At 42.8% G+C, this 17,381-nt stretch overlaps 1 protein-coding gene and 1 long non-coding RNA gene across 6 annotated transcripts in view; one reads left to right on the top strand and one right to left on the bottom strand.

Annotated features, from left to right (window-relative positions):
- HPSE2 (heparanase 2 (inactive)) overlaps window positions 1–5,117 on the top strand; it is a gene marked incomplete at its 5' end in the record, with an annotated part of 614,795 nt that extends 609,678 nt beyond the window's left edge. For all 5 annotated transcript variants that reach the window (XM_082408112.1, XM_082408107.1, XM_082408111.1 and 2 more), the window contains one exon: window positions 3,571–5,117. In XM_082408112.1, coding sequence (XP_082264238.1) covers window positions 3,571–3,736 — 166 coding nt within the window. In that variant the 3' untranslated portion in view covers window positions 3,737–5,117. The remainder of the gene's footprint in view (window positions 1–3,570) is intronic.
- Window positions 1–17,381, bottom strand: part of LOC309636102 — a 35,250-nt gene that overhangs the window by 17,594 nt on the left and 275 nt on the right. Inside the window, exon 2 of the long non-coding RNA XR_014249230.1 lies at window positions 13,340–17,115. This is a non-coding gene — a long non-coding RNA (uncharacterized lncRNA). The remainder of the gene's footprint in view (window positions 1–13,339; window positions 17,116–17,381) is intronic.

Below are 17,381 nucleotides of genomic sequence, written 5' to 3'. Positions count from 1 at the left end.
CTAACCCAGGGGTCAAAGAAGGTTCCCCGGAGGGGGCAACACGAGAGCAGGCTCTGCAGGGACCCAGGGCGGTTAGTCCCGCAGAGGAGGAGGACTGGCTGTGCTCCAGGTGGAGGGAGCGCCACACACAACAGCCCAAAGTGGAGCTACAAGTCATTTACTCTGGTCACGCTGGCGCAAAGGTGCCCTCAGGTTCCAAGCTTCCTTTGTAATGGCAACAAATGTCACAGCCCTCCCACACTGCAGTAATTGTCCCTTTAAAAACCTCTCGCTCGAAGAAAGCACATGATGCCCCCTTCCTCCCAAAAAATCTGTTAGGAATTTTATAACAGTTTTAAATGAACTTGTGTCTTATTAATCCCAAGTGTCTACAGGCATTAACATTTGAAAAATATTTACTTTTTTAAAAAATGAACTGGTGTATTTTATTCCCATCAGGATCTACTGACATTTTCATTTGAGAAAGATCTACCTCATTTATGGGCAAAATTTAACTGTTTTTCATGGGGAACAATCTGTTCATGATATACTGATGATGTCCTTACAATGACTGCCTACTCAGCCCAAGCCCACCCCCAGAGGTCTGTGATCCACAGGCAGCACTGGAGTAAGGGGCACTGGCAGCATCTGAGACGGGGAGGTGGCCGGGGCTTGGCTTCATCATCTGGATTAAGGTGGAAGGGATGGCGCTGTTGGAGAGTTTGAAGCAGGGACAGCAGCAGATGGCTCTGTCAGCAATGCGGCCAGCACAGGAGAGGCAGGCAAGGCCAGGGGCAAGGAGATAGGTCACAGGGCAAACTCTGAACTAAAATAATAGCAGCGAAGGGAGAGAAAGAAGCAGACCTGAAAAATATTTAAAGGTAGAATTGGTTGGATTTAGCGACTCCATACCTGGGACCTGGGGGAGAAGGTCCAGATGACCGCAGCTTTCTGGCTTAGGTAATCTTATAGATGGTGGTACCAGCCCAAAGATAAAAAGGCAGAGAAAAGGACAGAGTTTGAGAGGAAGATCTTGACTTTGGACACATGGCTATGAAGTTCCTGTGGAACAGCCAAGTGGAGATATATAAATTAGAAGAAGGATTCAGCCTTGAGATACAGGTTTGGGAAGCATCGACATGCAGATAGTAATTAAAGTCCTGGGTGTTGGTAACAGCACCCAGCTGGAGTATGTAGTGTGAGAAGCAAAGAGGTCCCGGGACCAAGCACCAGCAACCCCAGCATCTGAGAGGCAGGTATAAGGGAACAGTCCCCCAAAAAGGAAACAACATGCAGAAATGAAGGAGGAAAACGGAGGGAAAGAGAGACAGAGACAGAGACAGAGACAGAGAGAGAGAGAGAGAGAGAACACTACCACAGGAGCCAAGGGAAGAGAGGGCTTTAGGAAAGGAGCCATGAAACTCGTCAGTGCCGCAGTACAAGGACCAAGAAGTTTACCTACCCAGAATGACAATGAAAAGAGTAACAACAAAAAACACCATCTCCCACTTACATGGCTCACTATGCTTTCCAAGCACTTTCACATTTTTTATTTCATTTCGTTCGTACTACATCCTATATAGCCTGTATTCTCACAGATGCAAAACTGAGGGAAGTGAGGTAAAGAGAGTTGCCAGAGCCATCTAGGAAGTTAGTGGCCAGCTCCTGGAATTAGAGATCAGTCCACAATCTCGATCATGCTCCCTGGTTCCAACCACACCTGAGTCAGCTTTTTAACCAACCAATAAGGAAATCAGAATGGAGCCTGTTGCAGAATAACCACTCATTATTAGTATGGAAATGAAAAGGCTTACTTCTCACACTTTGTTTTGACTTCCTAGAACCCAGAGATGGCAATACTTTGGGATCATCTGAATCTAAGAGGGTGTTGCCTAACTCCTCAGGGGGAGGGCTTGCACCTAACTCCATATATAGGAGGGACCACTGAAGGTTTTCAAGTGATGGCAATTTGAGTATGCTTTGGAAAGATTAATTAGTATTATTGAACTAGTATTTGATAGTACATATGTCTGGTTGTTGGATATTCACACCACCTAGAACCAAACAATAAAAATACACTGTGAAGACCTGTCCTGGCTTTTTTTGCACCTGAACCCCCTCTCCTCACCCTGCCCTTCACTCCAATGAGTACGCTGTATTCACCAGAGAGGGTCGCAGAAGGTTCTTGCATGTTTGGTGAGGTCAACACTGACCTTTAGGTCTCAATTCTCACACCTCCACATCTTCCAGAGGCAGGCCTGGCTCTCTACCCAGGAGCCCCCTGCTTGTTCATTCATTCCTCAGTCATACCAACAAGAGAGGGGGGCTGCCCCCTGGCCTGTCAGATCTGGACTGGTCCAAACTGATCCACGTTGGGCCGGGCCTGGAGCTGTCTCTCTGCCCAGCTCTCCCCTGGGAGCAATTTACATTGCACTTATCTCTGGGGGTTCATGGCTCTACTGAGCAAGGGGTCTAATGATCTCTCTCTAAACCTGTCATTCATAGCACAGAAGGAACACTAAACCAAGACCTCTATATCAATTTCTAACAGTTTATTCTCTTCACAGCTCAGATGATACCACTGCAATGTTATCACATTGGAGGCTGGGCAAGGCCCAGAAATAGTCATCACTGTAATGCTGATTTTCCAGAGTGACTTACAGCCTTATTTCCAGCTAGTGGCCTGGTTCTGGCCTTTTCTACTGACCCATAAAACTGAGCTTCAGTCTGGGTACTTGGCTGTCCGAGTCACTCCCCCGTCAGAAACAGCTGGGAGACTGTCTGGGTTCTGCACCGCAGGCCTAGGATGGGTGATGAGCCATTCCCCTTTGCTCTCTAAGTCCTTCTCAGGGCTGAAAATGACTGATACACAGGAAGGATAAAAGCAAGCGAACTGAGATCACAAATGCCTGCTTTATCACCTACTTCTTTGTGTCTCTAAGATGTAAACATTTATTAAATATTAGATATGGAAACTCATGCTCAGATTAGAGAAAGGAAGGTTGTTACATAAGTCTCTGTCCTCCTCCAGAACTGCCCTAGACAAGTGACACAATGTCAGTTCTCTCATCTCTCAACTAAACTAATGAAAGATGCCAGTTAAATAGGAATTTCTGAAGTCACCTTAAGCCTATGCATTATTCCACACTTTAGGTAGAAGAAAATTCTTTAGGTAGAAGACTCAAACTGAACTGCTATTATGATTTAAAGAAAAAAAAATAGACATGAGACACTTTTCAGCTTCTGCCTCAGAGACATTTAACTTGTCAAAACAAATGATGTATCTCTGGAACTAGACTACCTGTGTTCAAATCCTGGCTCCCAGGACTACAAGCTGTATAGCCTTGGGCAGGTCATCTAAGCACCCTAGGTAGAATGGGACAAGGACGGTTTCTTCCTCAGAGCATTGCTGGGATGTTTGAGTGTGTTATCAAAGCACCCAGCTGAGAGCCTGGGCAGAGTAAGTATCAGTCAGTGATAGCCAGCCAGGCACGGTCAGCAGACGGGGGCAATCTGAGGCTGCCCAGGCTTTGCTGCGATGGCTTCCTTTCAATGCAATAATGAGTCCCATGCTGTTTTTCCTCACTGTAGGTCAGTGCAGCTGAACGGCCAGCCCTTAGTGATGGTGGACGATGGGACCCTCCCAGAACTGAAGCCCCGCCCCCTGCGGGTCGGCCGGACATTGGTCATCCCTCCAGTCACCATGGGCTTTTATGTGGTCAAGAATGTCAACGCTTTGGCCTGCCGCTACCGATAAACCCCCTCACACTCACAAGTCACCAGCAGGCCTGCTGGACTGCTTTCCACTCTTCTGCCCTAATGGTATCAGTATTTTTCAGGCATCTTCTGAGCAACAAACCAGTCTCTGCCGCCCCATCCTGCTGGAATCAACACTAACTTGCTCTCCAAAGAGACAAATACCCTAGCATGAGCTTAGCCTAGGTAGGTCACTTCTACCCCAAAGGAAAATGTAGACCTCATAAGCATGAAGGTATGTGTGTAGAGCTGTATGCACCCTTGTACATGCCCCATGAGAACAAGCTGACAGTGCACTTCCAGGACAAATGAAATAGCTCCCCACAATCCTGGTCACATAGCAAAATAACTACAGACCTTAGCCTGTGGCTGCTGCCCTCGGCAGACGATGAGGAAGGAAAAAAACCCGGTGGACATTTGAGAGCCCAATCCCCCCTAACTCCTTTCCTTTGTCTGTTCCCTGCTGTTGCCCTGGGTTTCATATCACCTCTCCTCCCAGAGGGGAGCAAGTGGGTGAGTCAGTGCCGGCCTGCTGGGCAAGCTGTTAATGTAATTTCCTGGCTGATGTATGAGTGTGTGCATCTGGGTTTCTGACAGTGGCATCAATCACTAGCTATTCCTCTGGGAAGCGGGTGCTTCAAAAGTAAAATTGCAGTCATACTCCAGATTTTGTAAGAAGGTTCTATTCCTCTGTGAATCCAGCTTCCCCCAGGGTTGGAATGGAAGTCAGGTGACAGTGTTCACTGAGTGGACAGCAATGTATTAGGCAGCACAGGAAGCAGTCATCACCTGTCATGTGGCTGCGAGGGAGGGAGCTTTAGTACAGAGAAAGCACACCCAACCACCAAACACGGACACACACACACACACACACACACACACACACAAACACACACACACACGTGTCCCTCGACTGAACAAAGCAAATAATTAGACCTACCTCAATTTTGAGAGAATATTAAGGGCTTGATAGGGTAAGCCCTTAATGGTTTGGTTGACCAAAACCATTTTAAAAAAAGGTATAAATCAAAGGTCATCACAACTGTAAGACACAACTGAATCTAACCTTTCTGCTTCTTCCCAAGTATCTGAGTGCTCTCAATGGCTTGTACTAGGCAGAAATCTAATGTGCTCATGAAAGATGACCAGGTCCGTGCTCTCCCAGACCAGCTTATCTGAGCATAGAACTAAGCTTTCAGTTCGCCACGTTGGGGAAGGGGGATCTGGAGACTGAGGTCTGATGGGGAAACTGTGGAATGGGAGGTGGGAGGCCCCCGAGTTGGGCAGGGGGGAGTGGAGTGGTTTAAAGTTCACGATGAGGACTCTCTGCATGATTCAAGAGGTTTGTGTGGGTCTTTGCAAACAAGCTGCAACTGAAATGACTTTCTTTTCTGTGGATATGATTTTCTTTTGCAGGATAAATGGCACAAAGGATGCTTTTTTTTAAGGAGGAGATATTAAACAATGTCACAGGGTTCCAGTAGAGAGAGATACAACTTCTGCTGATGTGAAAGGTTAGAAATGGAGGAGAGGGGCAAGGTGGCTGAGGCCAGAGGCCAGGGAGACTGCCTAAGGAGGAGTTAAGGAGCAGGGCCAGGTCTGCAGAGTGAGTGATAAGGAAGATTAGACGGGAGCAGGGAGGGACTCAGCGTGCAGAACTGGGAATTTGGGAGAGGGAAACCAACAGGCTCATTTCACACGACAGGAAGAGAGTGGAGTCAGTTTTGACCTAAGCTTCTTATTAGGTAGAGGAGGAACAGCACCAGGAGGTGTGGAGTGGGAAAGGGGGGAGACCGAGGACCGGGCTGGCCTCGCTCAGTGGTGGCTCAGCCTGGAAGCAGCTGCAGAGAGAGCAGCAGACCCTGGCACATCCCCGCAAGGCTGCCCAGAGGGGGCCTCGTCTCCGGAAGCAGGCCTCTCCCACTGAGGCTTCAGATCTGGGAGACAGGGAAGTGCCAAGACTGGGGGTAGAAAGGCAGGGAAGCAGCAGCAGAGGAAAGTGAAGAAGAGAAGGGAAAAGAGAAACAAGAGACAAAGAGGTTGTTTCCCCCAATTTTAAAAACTTTGTGCAGATAGCAAAGTCTCTTCTATATACTGGTACGGCTGCAGGCCCCTCATAATAACGGGGGTAACCAGAGGTCCCCGCAGGCTGGCCCTGGGCTAGTTTGCTTTACGTACATAGCCGCCCCTCAGGGAGTTACTATTCTTAGCTCCATTTTTCCTATGAGGCCTGGAGAGGGTCTGTAACTTGCTCAGGGTCATCCAGGGGAATGGGTTGCTGAGATCAGAATAGTCCAGAGCCTGTTCATTTAACCGCCCAGCTCAGTGGCTGCCCAGTTCACAGACTCACCTCTTTACCTCTTCATAGGTTCTGCTAATTCAGTACAGCCAGGACCTCCGGAGCTCCACTCAAACACACTTTCTCTAAATAAGTGTTGACTCTTCACTAAGCCTCTAGACTTGCAGAATATAGGCAGTCCCTGCTTCTTTTGTCTTTATATCTTAAATACTGCTCCTAAGAGGTTTAAGTTTTGGGTTTTGGTTTGGGTTTTTTTTTTTTTTCTTTTTTAATTAATAAAAAGGGAGGAGGGAATCAATGAAATTTATCTTTGGAGTCCTACAATTCTAACTTTGCAACTGCCTCATGGAAGAAGTATTTGCATTGTTCAAAGGATACAGAGAAACTCACTATAACATCACATTCTGTAAGGATTTTAGTACAGGGCATCTGTCCTGGCTTTCTCATTTAGGGGTGAGGGGTAATTACAAAGTCAGTAGGGATCCCCCCTTATAAGGGACTGTCCTACCACACTCCCCCCAAAAGACAGCTTGTGGCCAAACTCAGCATCACGCTGCACGTCAGGGGAGCAGTTTGCCAGGCTGGGCCCCAGGACAAAAGAGCTCATCAGCCAGCTTCCCCCACAACAGATTTTTCCTCCCAAAACAAGACATGGCCAAGATAGTCTTAAGACTTAAGAGCCACTTTATTTTAAACCAAAGAATGTGCTTGCACAAATGCTTCTTTGAAAGCATACTAATGTATAATGAGAAGTTTGTGCCTTTTGTTGAGATGGTTTTCTGCTCTCCCTGCCTCTAGGAATGATTTTCTTTCTCCTTTCTGATCGCAAAGGCTCAGAACAAATGCTCATTGTTATTTGAAGAGAAAGTCTCAATCTTCCAGTGCCCTGAAAAAGCTGCAAGTGTGGGATATTAGCATTATCCCCAGCTGAAGACAAGCTTGCAAACACCAGACCTGGGCTACATTGAGCCTAAGGCTGGGGACTCCCAGAACCACAAAGGCCCACTTGCCCTCCGTAGTCCCTGCCCCTCCCCAGCTGTTGGGCAGTCCCTGGGCAGATGAGTCCCAGCCCTGTACCCTCCAACTGGGCAGAGGCTGTGGGCAGATTCTGCCTGAGAGGCCGCCCCCACCACTCTCGGCACCAGGGACCCTCAACGGTGGGGAGGACCCAGCAGGACTGAACTGCTGAGCAGCCGTGTGGTCCAGGCCAGGCCCAGAATCTGCAGGTGGGCCCTGCTGCCTGCACTCAAGGCCCCTGCGTTTGGGATGGATGCAGCTGCAGGATTCACTGTGGAAATGCAGTGAGAGCTTTACTTCTGAAAACAAAACAGGAAGTGTTTCATCTCTGCAAAAGCCAAGGCAAACCAGGTGGGTCCTCGGACAATAAAAACACTGGGACAAAGAAGGACTTTAAAATTTTGAAATATCAATAGAGCAAACAAAAGTAATAAAGATATGGCTTGGAGAAGGCAAGGGAAGGGGGGCATAAACACTTCCCCCTCTCCCCAACCTCAACACCACTGCCCCAGCCTGAACACTGCCCATTGCTCTTTTCCACACCTTCTCTCCAGTTCCACAGCCCCACCTCTGCCAGCCACTCTATTCCCCAACCCAGAGCCCAGGGAAATCCGCTGTACTGAAAGGGAATTAAGTATTGATTGTAGAATAGTTCACAATCTTTTTCTTAAGATGTACCAGAATTGCAAATAAGATAGTAAGGAGGACTCAAAGAGAAACAGTTATTATAAAGCCCAAGAGCATTAGAATCACTGCCTCTGAGTTCCACCAACAGTTTCTGTAACTGCCTTCCTATGCCCTGTCCTGGTGGTGGTGGTGACTAGTTGGGGTGTTTGGAAGAACCAGAGTGGCATAACTGGAACTTGAACCCAGATCTGTCAGAGTCCAAATTCTGCCCTCATTGCACTGGGCTCACTCTTGCTGGACTGGCTGTGGCCAACTTCCTGTCACCTCTGCTGCCCACAGCTAGCCTTCGTGAGGTCCTGGGTGTGTCTACACAGAACCCTAGTGGTGCCTTCGCCCAGGAGAGGTGATCTCAGGGTTTGGAGGAACTGACCAGTAGCTCTGACGAGCAGTGAGTCGGGCTGTGACCAGCCTTAGCTGTAGAATTTTGAATCCAGGCTCACCTTGGCCTACCAGGGGCCCTCCGGGTCTGCTCCTCTCCTACGTTTGTCTGGAGAACAATTTAAAGGGCCACTCCTACCACTACCACCCACCATAGGTGATGACTCTTGGTATTTCAAAGTCCCAGAGATCAGCACCCACACAGGCACTGCCTCTGAGCACTGCTCCTCCTCCCTCACCACCCAGAGCTTTGGAAGTTTATCTTCACCTTCCCAGACTAAGCAACAAATCCATTAACTACTGCCCTAGGGGTAGTATTTGCAAGTATCACTGTAAAGCAAGAAAGCCACAATACAGCAAACTGCTTCCACATCCATTTCCTTCTAAACAGCAGAGCAACCCCAGGGGCCCTGGGAGCATCTGGGGGAGCCGACCAAGCTCCACCTGACCGGCTCGAGAGTAAACCCCATTGTCCTGTGCGCCCAGCAGCGAAAAGGGGGGCCCTTCTTTGTAGCCCACGTCAGGCACATTACTCTTCTAATCATTATTCATGAAAATAGTCTCGGATTCTTTTTCAAGTTGTAAATGTTACATAATAAATTATATTTTGGGAAGAAGCAAAAAGAAACCTTAGTTTTATTCATCTGGAAATTGGCAAAATGAGTGCAGGAACACCTCCCAGGGAAATGTTCTCTGTGCAGGGGATTTTAACAGGTGTTAATATTTTCTTCCAGGGAACGGATTATATTAAGGTTTATATGAGCCTGGTGATGGCAGAGAGTTTGGGTCCCTGAGGTAGTTCATATTTTGAGGTAATGTTCTGTAAGTAATAAAATGTGGATACTCTAACTTTCTGTTCTCAGGGTGTTCTGTGGGGAGAGGGAGGCCACTATTGTCCACACGACACCTCGACCTGAAGACTGATTGCCTGATGAACTAATATACGCTAGGGATCTTTGATTTCACGGTGTGCTATGCTCTCTCTCTACTCTCTTCCCCACAAGTGTTGCTTCAAGTACTCCAAGTGGAAATTCAATTTTATTATTCAAATTAGATGTCACTATGTTAAAGTAACCGTCAGCTGCAATACCAGGTAAACACTAGTATCTCAATGGCTAAACACAATCCAAGTTTATTTCTTGCTAACAGATCATGTAAAGTTCAGTTGGTGATAATGGATAAGGTAGGCAGTGCTTCTCTTCTATGTAGTCCTTTGGGATCCAGACTGATGTAGGCTCTCTGCCATCTTCAGCACTTGGCCTCCAAGGTTGCTATGGCATCAACATGCAGTTGCCAGACAAGGAACGCAAGTATGCAGATCATATGGGAGTATTTTAGGGGCCTAACCTGGCATAAATTCCTTCCCTTCAATTCCTTAGGCCCTAAGTCAGTCACATGGTCCCATCAAATGCTGGGGATCTAGGAAATGAAGTCCCTGGCTGGGCAGCCACTTCCCAACAACAATTATATTTCCTTCCTATAGATTGAATGTCTGTGTCCCCCCAAAATTCACATGCTGAAACCTAATCCCCAACATGATAGTAGTTGGAGGTAGGGCCTCTGAGAAGTGATTAGGTCATGAAGGTGGAGCCCTCATGAATGGGATTATAAAAGAGACTCCAGAGGGCTCCTCTGCCCCTTCCACCATGTGAGGACTTTTCCAAAAGGACATATCCTATGATCCAGAAAGCATGTTCTCATCAGACACTGAATCTGCCGGAGCCTTGACCTTGGACTTCCCAGCCTCCAGAACTGTGAGGAATAAATTTCTGTTGTTTATAAGCCACCCAGTCTATGGTATTTTTGTTATAGCAGCCTGAATGGACTAAGACATTCATGAAAAAGGAGCACAAAACTTCGATGGACAGCTAGGAGACCAGAGAATGAGCCAACGCTATTGGGTCCCTCCAGTTGATTTGCCATCAAGTGAGTGTTACACACTATGTGTGGTGATATCTAAATTCAAAGGATATTTTTTTTTTAGCATACTTCATAATGACCTACAGGAGCTTTCTTCTCCATCTCTCCCATTCCTTAAGTCCCACCTCTCCTAGTACTTGGCTGATTTTTAGCAGAAAATAATTTCTGTGTTGTTCCACTGCTATCCAGTTAGGCTGTACCTAGCACTAGACACTGTGCCCTCTACTAGACACATCAAAAATATCATTTAAAGCCTCAAATAGCAAAGTGGGTTAATGGTTCACTGGAGAATCATAGAGGCCTCAGCTATTGACCAAATGGGTGAGTTCCCATACCTGCAGATCACAAAAACACTATCCCACTGATTGAATCCATCTGAGGAGAGCAGGTAATTGAAGGAGACTGCTCTGACCAAGAGACCTTGATTCCAGTCCCAGCCCTCCACCAACTAACGGTGAGATGTCAGACAAGTCACTCAGCCTCTCTGGACTTAAGCGTCCCCATCTGTAAAATGAAGACTTTGGATTAAGTGAACTCTAGGGTCACCTAAAACTACCCATTGTCCATCTATGTTAGATGGTCCCTGTTCCAGGTGCTATTGCTATTGTCTTCCTATTTCTTCCTCATATATAACATGTATGTTTTAGATAGATAGATAGATAGATAGATAGATAGATAGATAGATAGATAGATATAGATATAGATATAATCAACTCAGATATATCTTTTTGAGAGGTTTCAAAGTTAGCCTTAAAGTTTTTGGCGCTATTTCTACATGAATGCAATGTGCTTTTCAGGATGCATGCATGTGAAATTCAACACAAACAACACATTTTGATGGTGGTTTCTTTTTTTCTAGAGATAATGTCATGATTTTTCTTTGAGTTAATGACATGACTCCTTCCATCCAAGTTCTTCCAAGCAGTGATTTAGTGCAAATTTAATGTAGATGAAGCATGCCCCAAGGTACACTCACCCTGTTATTAGTTTTTGAAAGAAACAGATTGACCTCACTTTTGAGAAATTAGGTAAATCAAACCTTAAGACACATACATGGGATTACTACAAAAGCATCTGATATAGCATAGTAGAATTTTATCATGTGTGTACCTAATGTCCTGGAATTCAACTAATTACAGGTGGAGGCAGGCAGTAGGAGATGGGAAATTGGAGGGACAATGAAAAGAAAGATGGGGGGAGCAAAAGAATGAATAATCACAGAAATGCTAAGGGAGATGCAGGAAAGAACAAAGAGCAACATAAAGGGTAAACATGTAGGAAAGTCTAAATAAATATAAAACAATAATAATAATGTCTCATGAGATTTAATATATAGAGAGAATTTTAAATGCATTACAGCAATAGCATACATATTGAAAGCAGGTAAATGGAAAGTATTCTAACGTCCTTCCATTTCTGAGGAAGAGGTAAAAGTACCAATTTATATTAAACTTTGATAAGTCAAGGTTGCATGTTTTAACCTCTAGGGCAACCACTAAAAGGATATTAAAAGAGTGCATTACTTCTAACTGAATGGTGGGGGGTGGGTGGAATCATAATAAAAAATAGTTGATCTAAAAGAAAGCAAGAAAGAAGAGAAAGACAACAAAGAACAGGTGGGACTAATAGAAAGCAAATAGTAAGATGATGAATTTAAACACACATTTATTTGTAGTGTTACTGTCAATAGAACAAATGCTCCAATTAAAAGAAAAAGATTTTCAGATGAAATAAAAAGAAACAAAGTCCAACTAAATGCTGTTTCAAAAAAACATCTAAAATATAAGAAGGTAAAAAGGATTAAGGAAAAGCTATGTCATGAACGAAAGGTAATTAGCTACACTGATATGAAACAGCAAATGCTTTTGTAAAACAAAAAGCAGTGTTAATAATAGAAAGGGATATTTCATAAAGAAGGAAATTTAACAGTAAAAATTCTAAATTTGCATGCACCTTATGAAGTACCCTATATGTAAAGCAAAACCTCACAGAAATAAAAGGAGAAATAGGCAAATTCACAATTATAATAGGAGATTTTTAACATACTTCTCTCAGAAAATACAATAAACAAATTTCACCTAAGTAATATATATATAGACCAGCAGAGCCAACAAATGAATACAGAGCATTTTTTTCAAGGGCACGTGGAAATGCTTACAAAACTTGACTATATGCTGTGACATAAAAAAAGTTTCAAAAAACTTCAAAGAATGATAACATATAAAGTATTTCTCTGACAACAGTGAAATACAGGTGGAAATATTTTTAAAAAGACAACTGGAATATCTACCTATGCTTGGAAATTAAGAAACAGACCTGTAAATAATCCATGGATCAAAAAAAAATCAGAAATCACAATAAAAAGTAGAAAATATTTCAAATTCAATGAAAAACACTACATATCAAAATGTGCAAGAACTCCCAACTTCTGGTAATTAACATTATTTTATCAGACTGACCCTTTTGCCAACAGCAATTCTAAACTGCTGACAAGATACAAAAAAACAAAAAAACCAGACACACACACACACACACACACACACACACACACACACAGCTCTTTGAAGGCAATAGCAAACAGCTGAACAGCTAAAGCAGGCAGAAACTACAGGAGACATGACCCTTGAATGACAGGAATCAAACAGGGTAAGAACCACGTTTATCTGGCTTTTCCCCTGAAGGAATTCCCCGAGTTCACAACAAAAAGGGGATTGAGGTCAAGCAGAAAGCAGCTGTGTATTGGACTGTGGAGTAAGAGACTAGTTTTCAGGAATGACAGAGCAGCTGAAAATGAAAGGGGGTAGAAAAAGGAGAAATAATGGGAGAAGCCAACAAAGCCGGTACCAAGTGCCCTCAAATATTTGGCTGACCTCTGAACTATGTATGCACAGAGACTCCAAAAACCCTGGTAGAAGGAAAGAGCCGGAAGGCTGAGAGAGCAGCAGAGATATAAATTGCTGCCTAGTGGGAGAGAGTTTGAGTTCAGGTCCTACCAAGTTAGAGGAGCTTGGTAAACACTTCAGACTTCCCACTGAAACCCCAAAAAGGCCACACCTTAACACTAAGGATCACACCCTCTTAGGATTAAGGAAGAAAACGAAATACATCCACTCTAACAAAGCCAAAAATCAAGCCTCCACAATCAAAATGAACTGCCAATAATTCAACTGCCACCTAAAACAAAACTCAGCACTTCAGTGGAAGACAACAGAATCCAGAGTCTGTTCAATGCATCACTTACAATGTCCAGTATAAAATATAAAAATTAATAGACTCACAAAGAAGCAGGAATATGTGACTCACCATCAGTAATACTGTCATGCTGAGCTATACTGAAACCTGAGGCAAAAGGAAAAATCAGAAATAATGATCATGTTTATATTTAAAATTTTGATATTTTATTTATCATGGATTTTTACAGGAATTTTGATTTTAAAAACATTAATTCATATAGTATTTATCTTGATTACTAAGTTTTTTGACATCCCTTTAAATTTTGCATTCAAGGTAAATATCTCATTCTCACCCAGTCCTAGTCCTGAAGCCAACAAAGGATAGAAAACAGAATCATAAAAATACTCAATACATTTCTTGAAAACGCATTAAAAAGATGAAAGAAGGAACAAAGAAAAGACAGGACAAATAGAAAACAAATAGCAAGATAAACTTAATAGCAAGAAAACAAATAGACTGATAAACTTAAACCAAACCATAATCACATTATATGTAAGTTGTCTTAACATACAATCTGACAATTTAGTCTGACAGAGATTGTCAGTCTGCATAAAAAATTAGATCCAACTACATGCTGCCTACCAAAAACTGCACTATAAATATGAAGACAGAAGTAGGTTAAATATAAAAGATTGGAAAATTACATATGTAGGGGAGGTAAAATTTCTCCTCAACCCTCTTAGGATTTCTGGCTAGGACTGACATAAAACAGATTAATAGGAGAAAAGCATACAAGTTTTATTTAGTAATTTTTCACATGTGCATGGGAGCTCCCATGAGAAAAATGAAGACCCAGAGAAGTGGCAGGGCCTAAGTGCGTATATACTAGGTTCAACAAATTGCAGCAATTGTGGAAACGTAAACTGTTTGGGGAGACTAAAGAAAGATAAGAATTATTTTAAGGAAGTCTATTTGTACAGATTTCTCTCTGCCTGGACTCCTCATCTCTGGTAATAAGAATGTTTCTTTTCTCCTGGTATAAGGAGGGTATCTTTCACGTGGGAGTTTCACGCCTGCTTTCAGGAAGAAAAGGGAAGGTCAGAGCACCCTTCTTGCATGCACCTGCTGTTTTTTCAAGTGCCTTTAGCTCAAAATAATCAATATACCAAAGTGGCATGTTTTGGGGTGGCGTGTCCTGAACTCCTTCACGTGCCATGTTAACACTAATCAGAAGAAAGCTGTAGTAGCTATACTATTCTCAGACAAAGTAGATTTAGTGCAATAAATATTGCCAAAGATTAAAAGATAATTTCATAATGGTATGGGGTTAATACACTGAGAGAACATAACAATAATAAATGTTTATGCTTCAAAATAATATGAGCTTCAAAATAATATGAAGCAAAAGATGACATAACTACAAGGAGAAACAGACAAATCCACAATTATGATTAGAGAGTTCAATACCACTCCCTCAATATTTGATATAATAACTTCACAGAAAACCATTAAGGATATAGAAAACTTGAATACTGCCATCAACCAACTTAACTTAATTGACATTTATAGATCCCTCAACCCAACAAAAGAAGAATCCATATTCTTTTCAAGTACATATGGAACATTTGCCAAGATAGAACATATCCTAGACCATCAATAAATGTAAAAGTATTCAAATCACACAAAGCATATTCTCTGACCAAATGGAATTGAAATAGAAACCAATAACAGAAAGATACATGGAAATCCTCTGAATGTCTGGAAATTAATAACACACTTCTAAATAACTCATGGGTCAAAACAATCAAAACAAAAGTTAGAAAGCATTTTGAACTAATTAAAAATAAAAAGACAACACATCAAAAGTTGTGGGTGCTGAGAAGGAGTACCTTGGGGGAAATTTACAGCAGTAAACTCCTTTGTTAGAAAAGACAAGAAGTCTCAAATCAATGGGTCAGTTTCTACCTCAAGGAACTATAAAAAAAAAAAGAGCAAATTAAAACCAAAGTAAACAGAAGAAAAGAAAGAGTAAATATCAGTGCAGAAATTGGTGAAATAAAAACCAGGCAACCAATGAAAACTGTTGAAACCAACAGCTGTTTCTTTGAGAAAATCAGTAAAATCCTTGGTGTGACCTGAATCCCTCTAAATTTATTGAACAGAATAGAGTCCAGAAATACATCCACACATATATGGTCAATTGATTTGAGACAAATGTGTCAAAGTAATTCAGTGATGAAGAGATACTTTTTCAGCAAATGGTGTTAGAAAAACCGCACATCTATATGCAAAAAAAAAAAAAAAAAATCTGAACCCTTCTCTCACACCACCTACAAAAATCAACTCAAAGTGGATCACCAACCTAAACGCAAATCTTAAAACTATAAAACTTCTGGAAGAAAACACAAGATAAGATCTTTGTGACCCTGGCTTAGGTGAAGGCTTTTTATCAATAGACAGTACACAAAGAAGCACAAAGATTTCTGTTCTTCAAAAGTCAGCATAAAGAGAATGAAAAGACAAAGCCACAGATTGGCAAAAATAATAAAATAATAATAAAGCAAAACAGATATCTGATAAAGAATTTGTATCTAAATACATAAAGAAACCATATAAATCAGAAGAAGAAAAACGATGCAATTTAAAAACGGGCAAATGATTTGAATGCTTTACCAGAGAAGAGATACAGATGGCATATAAGCACATGAAAAGTTCAACATCATTAGTCCATTTTCCATTTTCCAGGAAAATGGAAATTAAAACCACAATGAGATGCCACTATATACCTACTTGAATGGCTAAAGTTAGAAAAGGACAATATCCAGTGCTAAGGAGGCTACAGAGCAGCTAAAACTCTTAGTATTGCTAGAGGGAATGTAAAATCGTTCATGCACTTTAGAAAAACAGTTCAGCAGTATAATATAAACTTAAACATACACTTACCATACAGCCCAGCCACCCCACTCCTAGGTGTTTACCTAAGTGAAATAAAAATTTATGTTGACATCAAAGCCTGGACATAATTACAAATAGATAAACTGAATTACATCAAAATTGAAAACTTTTGTGCTACAAGTTGATACCATTAAGAAAGTGAAAAGACAAACCACATAACGGGAGGACATTTTTGCAAATCTTATATCTAAAAATGGATTGTATGCATAATATATAACAAACACGACTCGATAATAAAAAGACAATTAATTTTAAAACAGGCAAAGAATCTGCATAAACATTTCCCCAAGAAAATGGTTAAAAATCACATGAAAAGATGTTGAACATCATTAGTCTCAGTATCAAATCAAAATCATAATGAGCTATCACTTCACACCCACTAGGATGGCTAAATTATAATAGACAATAACAAGTGTTGGTGAAGATGTGGGGAAACTAGGACGTTGATGTTGCTGGCAGGAATGAAAACTACTAGTAACAGAAGTGAGTACGTAAACAGCAGCATACCATTTGATGGAATTTATTCAACCACTGAAATTCATGCTCAGGAAATGTTCGACACAGAGAAACATGGTGAGTGAAAAGAGCAGGGTAAAGAGTGTGCAGCCAGAATGATCTCAACTGTGGGCTGCAGAGATGCCTGCAGAGGGGCTGTGTGCTGTAGATGGGGAGCTGGAAGGTCTGGGGCTTAAGGTGGGCTGGGAGGAGTGGGCGGTGAAGGGGGGGGTGTGGAGAGTGATGCTTTGTCTGCAGGTGGTGGAGGCATTAATTCTTGGCCCCTGCCTTGCCCCAGGTGGCGTTCAAACTGCTGTACCCCAGCCAGTCCTCGAAATTCATCCCCTGCTGGGCTGTGCTCAAAGCTTGCAGGTGGCACCAGGGCACTAAGGGGTGGCTTCGGTGGGAATTTCATCCCTTCCATTATCTTCATCAGCTCCCCCCACCTTCAGCCACTACAAAAACACATACAATTTAAGAGACTAGAAAACACAGGTTCAAAACAAAGACCCTGATGTGCACCCCCATCCCCAAAATGGATTGAGAACCCTTATAAAGAAAGTCCAGCGTTGGTACTCTGGGGGTAACTGCGTCCTTCTGCAGGTTGCGTCCCCTCCCAAGGAACTCAGGGAAACCGGTCACAGAAGGGCAGCTCCCACCCAGAACTGCAGCTCAGCAAGAAAAGCCAGAGGGTGGGGAAGAGCCCAGCGGGGCGCCAGGA

This window comes from Balaenoptera borealis, assembly GCF_965194805.1.
Source record: "Balaenoptera borealis genome assembly, chromosome: 10".
In the NCBI taxonomy this organism is placed as follows: Eukaryota; Metazoa; Chordata; class Mammalia; order Artiodactyla; family Balaenopteridae; genus Balaenoptera; species Balaenoptera borealis.
Note: the sequence above shows the minus strand (reverse complement) of the source record. Positions and strands in the feature narration are given on the sequence as shown.